At 32.9% G+C, this 12,677-nt stretch overlaps 1 protein-coding gene across 4 annotated transcripts; it reads right to left on the reverse strand.

Moving 5' to 3' along the window:
• Positions 1-590: 590 nt before the first annotated feature.
• LOC115725084 (uncharacterized) lies at positions 591-9,484 on the reverse strand. Of its 4 annotated transcripts, XM_030654500.2 has the most exons (20): positions 9,072-9,484; positions 8,938-8,972; positions 8,727-8,848; positions 8,407-8,496; positions 8,139-8,258; positions 7,928-8,011; positions 7,471-7,548; positions 5,786-5,911; positions 5,617-5,706; positions 4,175-4,210; positions 4,028-4,083; positions 3,757-3,901; positions 3,131-3,572; positions 2,904-2,995; positions 2,209-2,755; positions 1,961-2,087; positions 1,764-1,805; positions 1,312-1,477; positions 1,071-1,154; positions 591-961 (listed from the first exon to the last, which is right to left on the reverse strand). In XM_030654500.2, the coding sequence occupies exons 1-20, from the start codon at positions 9,335-9,337 to the stop codon at positions 815-817; spliced, it is 2,895 nt and encodes a 964-aa protein (XP_030510360.2). In that variant the 5' UTR covers positions 9,338-9,484; the 3' UTR covers positions 591-814. The 4 variants fall into 4 exon arrangements, with proteins under 4 accessions (XP_030510360.2, XP_060972946.1, XP_030510361.2 ...); XM_061116963.1 differs by lacking the exon at positions 8,938-8,972 and having other exon boundaries at positions 8,727-8,937; positions 9,072-9,452; XM_030654501.2 differs by lacking the exon at positions 8,938-8,972 and having other exon boundaries at positions 9,072-9,212.
• Positions 9,485-12,677: the final 3,193 nt, after the last annotated feature.

A 12,677-nucleotide genomic window follows, 5' to 3' on the forward strand; every position in this document is an offset into this window, starting at 1 on the left:
TATTAATTGTATATGTAATCTTTTTAAAATATATATATAAATATGTGTATATTGAATCTGATCGGTTACTTTTATATGTCAATCACCACAAAATTAAATTTTAGAATTTCTAATCTAGAATCTAATTTGCACAAGTATGAATATCCACACTTTGCAAATTGAATTGAATCATGCAAATTTGATTGGATGTATTTTATGAACACTCATGCTTAAAAGCACTGGAGGTTTTCCTGCAGAAAATTCTTCAATGCTCAAGTCAAAAGAGATTCATGCCCGCCTTTTTATAGTTGGGCAAGAGGAAGGCGGGAAAATCATCTGAGTTAGCTAAATGTAGCTGTCTCAACGATTATTTGAAATTGTGACCCCAAACTTTCTCCTTAAGCTCTGACTGACTGCAAGGATTGATGGCGCAAGCCTCACACATTCCCCATTTTAGAAGACCAATGACGCCCGTAGAGGCAAGCTCATGATATTCTGCCATGATCGGAGAAACCTCGTGCGGGTTGAGGCCTCCATTCTTTGTATGTAGTAGGCAATTCCTTTATGGGCCTTACCGGCCTGAACTTTCTTATTTAGTAAGGAAAAGTGGATTGAAATGTTATAGCTCAACACTAACATAATATACAAATTTACACAATTTCTCTACTTGAAATACCCAAATTAGACCACAAAACTGAATCCAATCATTTCGTTATATTTCCTTCTACCAAAAATGAATTCAACATGCTTCACCTATCCTCAAGTTAGCCCCCTATAAATGTAAATTTTTCTTATAACAATTCATATCGTGAGAAGATTTTTAAAAGCATTTCCATTATGATACACTCAAATTTTCAGTAGTATGATCCTGTTGTCTGCAATTCTTACCAAAATAGTAAAGTGAGGCCAAGCAGATTAAGATATCTGTAAGAAGAAGACCCACCACATCAAAAACAAACTTGGGAGCAAATAATCCCCATACCTGAAATGAAATGTACATGTAGAGAAATATGCCATGTGAGTGCAGTTTTTGATAATTTATACAAAATGAATCTTAACCAAGGATTTAAAAAGAAAATGACCCCCTTTACCATCAAATGCCGCCTGTGAATAGTGACGCAAATCATAGTGACTGTTACAGTAGTAGCCATGATGAGCCCGTACATCAAATATACCTAAAACAACCAAGCATACATATTAACTTCAAAGTGATTATAGAATAGAAAACCACTGAGGTCTTTAATATGAATCCTTAGTAAAGGAGAACATGTCCAAATCCAATGTAATTAGGAAAAAGCATACCGAGTGAACAATATTAGTTGATAAACTTACAAGGGATAATGACGCAAATATGGCATTCTTTCCTTCGCCAGTCAGACTTGTGGAATGATTACAGCCAACAAGAAATGGAAGTCCAAAAATCGGAAGGATAAGAGAAAGGCCAAACGTATCAATTGTAAGGAGAATAGCTTGTCGAATTAGAATGAAGTCATCAAACCTGAAACAGGAAAAAATAATAGGAAAAAGAGTTTAGGGTGTTAATAATATAATCACTAATCAACAAAAGTAACTCCATTTTCAGCAAATAAAAAGTAACTCCATGCACAAGAATGGGAGATAGCAAGGGCCTAATGACTGCAAATGCAAACAGTGACTAGTGAAAAACTATGACAAACTAAATTTTGGAGTACCAATAATAAAATTCTACTTGTTGAACCAATGCTTGGTTAGCCAGCAGGTCCATTGATAGTTCACAACTACTCTGCAGGTATAGATATACTCACCCGATAAACGCAGCACCATATCGAAGGCCATCAAAAGCACACCTGATACACAAATATTATAAAGGATGACTTATTAGAGCATGATGATCTAAAAAATTTAGATGCCATCAAAGGATAAATAACCAAGATGCGAAAGACTAGCATTATTTGGAGAAAATGAGGGAAAAGAGAACCCACAAAAAAGAAAATAAACTAACCAGTGTCCAGTGCAGAAAAACAGGCACACAGCTAACAGGCTCCATTGTGTTACACTAAGAGGGTCAATATTTACATTTCTGGTGCCTTCATTGTTAGCATTGTGGTCCAGCTTGACTATGCAATAGCCTGTAATAATACTTTCACAAACTATTTCATTTGAATTTACCACGGATGTAGCACTTAACATATTATATAGTAACGCAGATCCTATCAAATAATTACATAATACAAGTACAGAAAAGGTTACCTCCAAATATGGCTGCTATAGAAACTACAGGCCCTTGTTTACCCAAAAGCATGATGATCGTCGAACTACATGTAGATAACAATGCCACAGCTTTAGTAATAAAGCTTTTTGAGGAGTAAAGGGATCCCTCTTTGGAAGACTGCCGACATATTAGTAACAGTAATTGTGTGAATCCCAATGCATAAACCATTTGAGGAATCAAATTTCGTCCAATGCCTTTGAATACCCAAGCTAGACCGCACAGATTACTTTCTGAAGCCCAATGAACTGCTATGAGCATATAACTTAATATAGTTGCCCTGATAACATATTTCCATAGTCCCTCAGAAATGCTACTACTTAAAGTCTTATACAAGAAGATTGCTAATAACATCAAGCAAATGACTGGCACCACATCTGTTACAAATGACAAAACTGGAAGACCAAAGGCAATCCTGGGCATCCATGAGGGGAAAATGTTTAAAAAATCAAAATCGGGAGTTTGCTTTGATAATCCTACTTCAATTGTAAACCTGCCAATAATGATTACAAGAAGAAAAACAAACACCTGCAAAGAACCTTAAAAATCAGAATTACACGCAACTTTTGAACTTTTTTCCTAAGAAAACAAAAAATGGTACTTAGACTTCAGGTGAAATAAAGATTAAAAACCTTTTTAAGACTACTTTGAAAGGTAATTTTTAATCAATACTTACTTGCAATATCAGTTTTTTCTTTAGTACTGAATTTCTTAACTTAGCAACTGCACTTGTGGCCAAAAGAAAGCATGCCACTTTTCCCTCTTCCACTGATCAGAAATTAAGAGAATCACCCATTCAATACCCATACAAATAAACACAGAAACAAATGAAACATATTGCAAGCATCAATATTATACTTTGACAAAACAACCATACATCAACTTATAAAAGTTGGAACTTACAGATATAACTATTCGAGAAGAAGCTGAAAGCACGTATTGCAACCATAAAACAAGCACAAAACAGCCCGAAGGAAATTCCGGAATCTTGTGATGGTGAAAAAGAAATGCCATTTTTCTTTTTCACCTCTGTGAGAGCAAGCATATGAATGAAAATCGATAATAGCATAATGCCAAAACCAACAGCCATTGTCTTTAAATTAAATTCAGTCCACTTGGAGCGTGCTAGCTCTTTAACACTTGATAGGAAATTAGAATATGCATCAATCTGGCTCTTAAGAGCAGGCAATACTGTATTGCAGCTTTCATTTTTGTTAACAAAAAAATTCTTCGTATATGACCATTTCTCCACTGCTTTAGCATGAAGGTCTGCAACATGGAACAGGTCTTCACCAGAGAATCCAATAACAGAAGAAGCAGAATAAATGTCCATATACCTTTTCACCTTAAACAAAAAGAATACATCAGCCACTGCTTTTCCTAATCAAAACTAGGATAGCCGAAACACAACACACATCTAAAAACAGAACAAAACAGCGGAGACAAATAAAGTGATGTATGTAGATAACTAGTGCAAAATAATGAAGCAAATACCTGCAAAGAATTTTAGCTAAAAATAAAATAAATACCTGCCAAGAGTTGATACAGAGAGCGTTGACGTAATGCCACATCCATTCTCCTAATTCAGACTGATACTCACAGAATTCTACATCTCCATTAAAACTCCTTCCTCCCGCCCCTAAAGCATATAAATCTAGATTTACATGCCCAATGCTGAAAAGAAATCAGCATTACAAACAAAGTAGAAGATAAAAATAAGAAATCAAAGCCCAAAGTTTAGTGAAAATTTAAAAAACACGCACGAACAGAAGTAAATATGACAAGGTAATTACACTACACCTTCCAAAAGGAAAGGGGATACCAAGCAGAGCAGAAACTGTCACTGCAAAGTCAAGCTGCAAACAAGACTTGAATTAAGTATGAATCTCACAGGAACTAATACTGCAAATCATTCCACACTTTGCCTTAACAAACTAACATCCTCACCTGTTGGACGGAATTGATACACAAATTCTTCTCATCCTGAGGTTAAAATTTGAAAAACAAATATTATTTAGAAGAAAAATAATGGAGCCATTTTAATATTGTGAAAATTTCAGGAATAAAAAGTCAAAAGGAAAAACTATTACAAGAGATAGTTCCAACACCTTATAAAATCAGAAAACATAAACTTCCAGAAATCTTTAGGTAGTGTTTGGTTCACAAATGGGAGTAGGAATGGAATTGCTATTCTTAAAGGGGGGTCATTCAAGTGTTTGGTTTCCTTATTATGATTGGAAAACTCATTCCGATAGGAATTGTAATTCATGTAAACTAAGGAATAGCTTTCCTAAATAAAATGAGTTGAAAACGCATTCCATACTAACTAAAAATATATTGATTAAAATTATAATGATACGTTGAAGCATATATGTACATTTAATATTACAATATATGTGAGAGGACTAAATTATATGAATGATATTATGTTATACTTAAATATTTAATATAAAATAGATAATCAGCTACTTATATGTATAATTTTATTGTTATTTTTTTAATAATTAGATCTAATAAAATACAATTTTATTATTATTTATATGTTTAATTTGTACAATAATGATAATTTGATAAAACAAAAACCATTTTTAAAAGAGTAAGGACAATTTGATCAACATAATAGAAACTCCATTCCATTCCATACATACCAAACATAATAATTCCATACATACCAAACATAATAATTCTTATTCAGTTGTTGATTCCATAGTCTTTACCAAACAAAAGAATAGAAATTTCATTCCATTCCTATTCCTGTAACCATTCCCATTATCCCATTCCATTTTTTATTTTGTAACCAAACGCCACCTTAGAATTAATTATTGATGACATCTACATCCTCCTCCTAAATCATTAATATTTACATCCTCCTCCTAAATCATTAATATTTCTTTTTTCCAATAAAGCCAAATTCAACAAAGCCACTATAGTCTTTATTGCCAACCATAAAGAACTCCATATTAAATAAAATTGTGGAAGATCTAGAAAAGCAATCAAAATGGGCTCAAATTCTACAATCACTATCACAACTTGTAGAAAAGAGCAATGGATTTCATAATCTAAGAGGAAAGCAATATTCTTTGCAAGGAGATAAAATGAATACAGGTGACTAACTTTCTGTAGAGGTTTATACTGGGTACTTTCCTACTTCTATCTATTAAGGCATCAGCCCTACTGTGACATAACTCCTTAAACTATCCAGATTCAGTCGGACACTAATTTTTTTACATTTCTCTTGTCCATTTTCTATGAATTGTCTTTTCTGTCCCTTTTCCACTCCTTAATCAGGGAGTAAAAAGACAAGATCGGCAAAACAAAATGGCTGAGCGAATTGATTTTCAAATCAGGCTTACCAGTACAAATGTATTCATAATAGAAGCAAGCATTACCGATTTGAGTTCACAAGAAGAAGTACTAGATGTGGATGGTATAGAAGCCGGAGGCTTCTTAAAGCTCATGGCAAAGATTGATGTTTCCACCTGCTTGACCCCAAGTTCGCATTAATATACTGTACTTCAGAATATAAGAAGAAAAAAAAAAAGTGAAAGAGAAACATACTTCTTCAGGAGTACCCCCTCCATGATCTCCATTTAGGGTCTGTCCATGATCACCCATCACAAACAGAAGAGTATTCTCGTGTAGTCCACCAGGTTCAGACTCATTCTTCAGCACTTCAATTACTTTCTGAAGAAACTACATGGTCATATTCTAGACAATGATTGATAAAGAAAAGCATTGTACAATGAGATACCAACTATTCAGAAAGGTTAGTAGGACAGCATATGAGACAAGTCTTATGATAATGTAAGAAACTGAAAACTAGTGCATATAGGTAAAAACCACATATTAGGGTTCAAGGCAAGAAGTCCACATGTAAAACCCCATGCTTTGACAGCAGGCTAATTCAAAGTACTGTCCCACGTATTAGGGTTCACCAATGTTTTTTTCTTTTCATTTCTTTTAATAGAAAGAAAAAGGAAGGAGGATATATTACTACAAGTTTGAAAAAACAAACTAAAATGTTTACAACAAGAAACTCCTATACAACATGTTGGTGCTTAATTTCGTTAAAATCTATATAGAAAAGCAAAGGGTGGAAATGTGAAACACCAGTCGATGTTGTGCTTTTATGTTAGACTCTTCCCTCAAGTTTTAGTCAAGCACAAGGGCTATCATTCAGTTATTTTTTGAGGGATATATTAGAATGTTATTTTAGCTATTGTCCCAAGATAAGACGGAGAGGAGTGCTTGTAAGCGAGAGTCCTTAGTTGAAAAATCTCTTTAGTTAGAGAGAGTGGAAACACAGAGAGAATGTATAATTCTCAAGCATAAGCCAGTGGCTTGCCTTAGGGGGAGGGGAATGTCGTCCCTTCTATAGGAAAACGTTAAGAGTGTCTCTAGAAAGAAGCCTCAGCTATTGATCTGATCATAGGATAAGATAGTCTATAAGCCTACATGAGACATCATTATCAGGAGATAGAGAAGGTGTTCCTTTTGATGCTAGGAAAGTGGGGTGTTACCTTCAGCAAAATAACTAATGGTGGTTGGACATATGGCATGCTTTCCCAACTTGCGTGCACGACAAACATCCCTCTCACAAGTCAATTTCCTATGCTTAGTTTCAAGGCCCAGTGGCCATCTCATAGGGTCTGAATAAACAGAGAGATTGAAAAAGGAAAAGCTTGAAATTACTTTCTATTTCTTATGTCATTTCCTTGAACGTAGAAGCTATTGTATATAAACATATACACAAATACTAGGATCAAGCCAATATCGTGATCTCATAAACTTAGTAATTAAAATCGAACAAAACATAAATAATGAAATACAAGCAAATCAGAGTTCACAATTGTAAACCAATCTCCCCCTTAAGCAGGGTTGTAGATATCAATAATACACAACTTGGATCTTTGTAAACTATGTTTTGTTATTTGCTTCAAACTGTATAGTTTAGCTTCCCCCATTATTTATACAAAAAAGTTTCTTTGTTCTTTTTTCTTTTCTTTTTTTTTTTCTTTTTTCTTTTTTCTTTTTTTTTTTTTTGAAAAGAGACATAGACCAAACTTGACCTCCTCCAAAATTTATTAGGGAGCCTCACTTATGGCCGAGGAAAACCATGATAACAATATTGATGTTTTAATAATAAAGCTCAAAACAGAAAAAGCTTAGAGCATACAAAGACGTTTCTTTATAAAAAACTTTAAAAAAAATAATAAAATCATGTATGTGTTCAAGGAACTCACCCGTAGAACAACATTGTATTGCTCTAATTTGTCAATCATTTGTACGGATTCAACCCCATAAATATGTCCAGCGTGATCCTAGCCACAGAACCAAACAATTAATATGCTCAATAATAGCCTACATCATTGAAGGTTTGTTGGATAAGTATGTTGAGGTGATTTACTTGCAGTTTGTTCATTTATCATTTCTTGCTCTAGGTACGTGAAGGAATTTTATTAACCTAAACAAGATTTTAGAAGTCCTATTTAAGGGGTTAAAAACAATAAGAAAAAGCAAAACACGTGAGACCAACAAAGTGCAAACAATAATTTAAAATTTTGGATATAATTGGGTGAGTGACCCTAACAAAGTCTGCCAATAAGATCCTCCAAAGGAAAGATAAGTAATCATCTTTTGACTTGAAATGAAAGCATGTAATGTAATTCTAAGTTTAATGAGAAAGCAAGACATCCATACCACACCAAGAAAATGAGCAATAAGAACATCCCAGTCTTCTTGATACAATGACGGAAGAAGGTGATCTATGCATCCATTATCTACCTGATAGGGCATAGTAAATTTAAAGTATACACATAAAAGCAGTTTTGGTAAGTAATCAATAACTGGAGTAACCAATAAAAAATGAACTTGAAACTCATTCATACACAAACAAAGCAGTAATACGTACCGTATGTAGATCTTTAACATTAAATGAGGGGAAAGGATGAGATTTTTCAAAATGATGAGGAAACAACTGCATCCATGTATCATCCCCCATCATTGTGACTCGTTTTCCATTTTGAACTAGCTAAGAGGAGATAAAACATCGGTAAAAAGCACATCAAGAAATTAAACCTCTCAAGTTCAAATTATATGTACATGTATGTATCTGATGCAAGAATTTAGGAGCAAATAGATAAAAACACGAACAGAAAATTAAAAAAAAAAATACACACTTGATGAATTAAATTGTCTTCAATAATTGCAGGAGCACCAAAGCTATTCCCAACATCGATAAAGGTTGGTAGCCCACCAGTGGTTAAACCCTGAAAGCATTACAGTGAGAAAAATATGATCATGATAAAGTGATGATCTTCCACCAGCTTCATACTGAACTTACCATAACTAGAACAGGATATAATCCAAATCGGAAACTGAAAATTTTGCAATGATAAACCATCAATAGAAAGGTTGAAAGTGGTTAAGTAAAACCTTACACGAAGATGAGTAAAGGGATTTCGTGTCAAACATTAAAAGAAAGCATAGAACCACTGACCTTCAAACGCTGCAAACTAGTAGTTGGCGGGTCGGCAATGGCTTTAAAGATTCTAGCCGATGACGGGTTTTGAGATGCCAGTTCTTGTAACACTTGTAATTTGTCCATCCATGGTTTCGATTCTGACACCAATTTAAAATTATCGTCGGTATGTAAAGAGTTTTCTGGAACATAATTAACTATTCCTAATCGTTTATTTCGACATGCTAACCTTGAAAGAAGGTACTCGGAGCAACAAAATCAAATCTGAGATTGAAACATACATTTATATATAAATATATATATATATATGTAAAAATTAAAAAATAAAAAATAAAGAAGAAGAAGAACGGAATAGGGATTAACCTGAGGGCATCGAGAACAATAATGATTACTCGGGTAACAGCAGGCTTGGTCCAACAATGGTGATGCGTTTGATTGAGATTAGCATCATCAATGTGAGAAGTGAAAAAGCAAGGGGATTGGGTAACGTCGGAGCAATTACTGTAATAAGGAAGCTCAGTTCGAGTGAGAAGAAATCCTTTGGTGAAAAAGAGAATGGCGAGGAGATGAAGCCCTAAAATCATCCAATACACCCATATGGTTCCCAGCCATCTCCACCCCACTCCCATTTTCCACTCACTCACCACACCCCTATGCTTCGACAGTTCGACGTCGACGGAGGAAACGTATTCTGGAAACTCCGACAGCGACTACCACAGCCAAATTTCGTGTTTTTATTAATTAAATAAAATTATTCAAAAATAAGGGGGTCAAAACATATAATTCACCTAAGTAAGAGAGAGGGTGCACATTTACACCCGAAAACCCACCCACCCGAAACCCGAAAAAATGGATTTCAATTTTAGTAGACAAGGTTCGGGTGTAACTCGATTTGGTATCGGATCGGATTCGGATTTAATATTTGTGAAAACTCGAAACCCGGTTAGCATTTTTTACTTTTTTTTTTTTTATGTATATATCATATAATTATATTATATATGTATTTTTTTTTTTTTTTAAGATGAAATATCAATTTCATTGAATAAATTAGCATTCTAAATACAAAAGATGTAAGAGTTTACCATAAATAGAAATATCATAAATGCTACGATGAGATTGATTCCGAGAATGTCTAACAACATAATGTGCTACTCGGTTTGCTGATTGTCTAATGAAAAATAAATTAACATTTGGGAGGGTAGATAACAAAAGTTGACAGTCTTTGATTAAAAGGCCGAAAGTGGACTTCATTGCTTGGTTGCTTCAAATAGCTTGTGCTGAAACAAGATTGTCCGTCTCACTCTGAACATGTTGCTAATTATTGGTCTTTACCCAACTGAAAGCTTTTTTAATCCACATGGCTTCAATGACTTCAGCTGCATATCTTTCACCATGGCAACCGGCTCGTGCTGCAACAAGGTGACCAAAGATGGTTTCAGGCAACAATTCTGAAACCATACTTATTGTCGCTATCAAAGAGTGCTGCATCTACATTAATCTTGATTATGTTTTCTGCGGGTTTAGTCCATGACTCAGCGCCATCACCGATATTTTCCAAACAGATTGATGACAGCGAAATTTTATCTTGAGCTTTATTCCAGTGATCAAGAGCTACTTGTGCAGAAGTAAGCACATCATTAATAGATGAGTGTTTCCTTTTCCAAACAACCTTGTTCCTAGCCTTCTAGATTGCACATCTATATATGGCAATAAGACAAACCATATCAGCTTCAGCTTGCTTAAAGATAGTCTCCAACCAATTGCCGAAAGATCCGCCAGGATCAAAATCTACTGGAGTTGCACATTGGCTCCAGCAATCAAATGCAAACGGGCAAGAGATGAGGACATGGCTGATGGTTTCAGGTTGTAGATTACAAACATGGCAAGTGACTGAGAGATCGACATGCTTAATCACTAGTTGGACACAAGTTGGTAATGTACCTGTAACAGCTCTCCACAAAAAGTTTTTGACTTTTGGAGGAAACTTCAATTGCCATAGTTGCCGCCAGAAGTCTGAGTTTTCAACCATCTCTTCAGTATGCTTTTATTATTGGAGCATGTTATAAGCACTTTTGACCGAGAACTCGCCCGTTCTTTCTCCCTCCCAAGACCATGTATATATCAATGGAGACATTTGAGCATGTTATATATATTTTTAATTATAAATTTGTGGGGTGTCTTAAATTGTTAATGTATTAGTTTATGTAATATGTATATATAATAATATTGGATAGAAGTTACGTACAAGGCATGTATACTTACTTATGTTATATGTTAATTTTATTTAAGTAATTAATAAAATACTTTTTATTAACATAAGTGTTGTCGATAATGATTTTTTATTTTTTTTTAAACAATTGTCGATAATGATTGAGAAATATAAAAGGCATTTACAAAGTTTAATTGAAACAAAATAACTATAATACTAATTGATTGTGACCACCTTAAAAGCTACAATATGTAAAAATATGCATTTTTACTCTTAATTTTGATTTATATTTATCAATAGAAAGTATTATAAAAATTCAATATAAGATCTTGTAAAACACACTACTTGCAGTGCTCTAAAAATGGTGAAAGCTCATGTATGATTTTACTGCATAAACTACAATTTTAATGAAGAAAAAGAAAACTTACTAAATAGACTCCTCAAGAAACCCTCACACTATTACTAAAAAGATTTAAAATCATAAGAATAATATTCCAATTAATTATTCAAATATTATAGTACATGTTGAGTTAACTTATAAACTATAATTTTAATTCATTAACCAATAACAAAGAACATTAAATGTACCGTTTCACTTAAAGGGAAAGATAGAGCTTAGCCAGTTGAGAAAGCAAAGCATAGCTCAAGGGAATTAGAAATAGTAGAGCTTGAGGAGCTTTAGAAACATAAGCAAGCAAGAAAAACACGCAAAACGAGGAGAAATAAGTCCACGTGGACCAATTCGAATGCAGGAAAGAAAGGGGACCAATGATCATTTCTGCTTATAAATAGGAGACCATCATTCAAAAAAGAAGACTGATTCTTGCTCACACCAGACTAGTCAGAGCTCTATCAAAATACATTCTAAAAGTATTTTGAGTTCAAAAAACAAAGGAATAGGAGAGTAATTGTAGAAACTGAGAGAGGGAATGTTGTAAAATGATACAACAATGTATCTCGACTAGATTAAACCTGGTGTAAAGAATTTTATGTCATAATACAATTTTTTGTTGAGCTAATTTTTAGCATCAACAATGAATAATTAATTTAACTATAAATAAATAATTTGATCATTTTTCACCTTTTAAAATAATTAATAAACTATGTAAACACACAACAGTATAATTTGTATGTCTTGTGTATTATTTATATTTGTTGATTTAGTAAAATAAATATATTATTAATAAATATAGTGATTTATTTTTAAGTAGCTAATTCTTTTCATTGTCACATTTTGCTTGATACAGGATCTTGTCCTTGATATGAAGCACTTGTATAGAAACAAACTACTATCTTTGAACTACTAATAATAAAATAATAGAAATTTTATTTTCACCTCACAAAATTATAAGTGCATCCTAATTTAAAGAAATAAAAAATAAACTTAAAAGTAATTTTCAAAAAAATCAATCTTAATATTTTTTTTTTCAAATTTTCTTTCTCACATTATTTATTATAATTTTATTTTAATAATTTTCTTAAGTTATGTATATTTTTTTTTTTGTTATAATATTAAAAATTCAATTTATTTTTATTTTATAATTATATTTTTTAAGAATAAAAAACTATTATCAAGTAAAGATTTATATTTTATATTTAATAATAATTATTAAAATAGAGTATCTTTTATAAATTTTTCAGATACAAATAAAACTATCCTAATAAAATATTAGTAGAATTCTAGATAACTATAATTATACCCTTTTTTTTTTACGTAGTGATTAGAATCACTCATGAATTTACGATGTAAATATATGCAA

Source organism: Cannabis sativa, chromosome 6 (genome assembly GCF_029168945.1).
Source record: "Cannabis sativa cultivar Pink pepper isolate KNU-18-1 chromosome 6, ASM2916894v1, whole genome shotgun sequence".
In the NCBI taxonomy this organism is placed as follows: domain Eukaryota; kingdom Viridiplantae; phylum Streptophyta; class Magnoliopsida; order Rosales; family Cannabaceae; genus Cannabis; species Cannabis sativa.

Excerpts from the sequence above, each read along its gene's own strand:
- LOC115725084 (XM_061116963.1), bottom strand. The coding sequence starts at position 9,337 with ATGGGAGTGGGGTGGAGATGGCTGGGAACCATATGGGTGTATTGGATG. Across the intron at positions 8,012-8,138 it reads ATGTTAAAGATCTACATACG|GTAGATAATGGATGCATAGA; the intron begins GTACGTATTACT and ends ATGCCCTATCAG. Across the intron at positions 5,912-7,470 it reads AATACAATGTTGTTCTACGG|AAAGTAATTGAAGTGCTGAA; the intron begins GTGAGTTCCTTG and ends TAGTTTCTTCAG.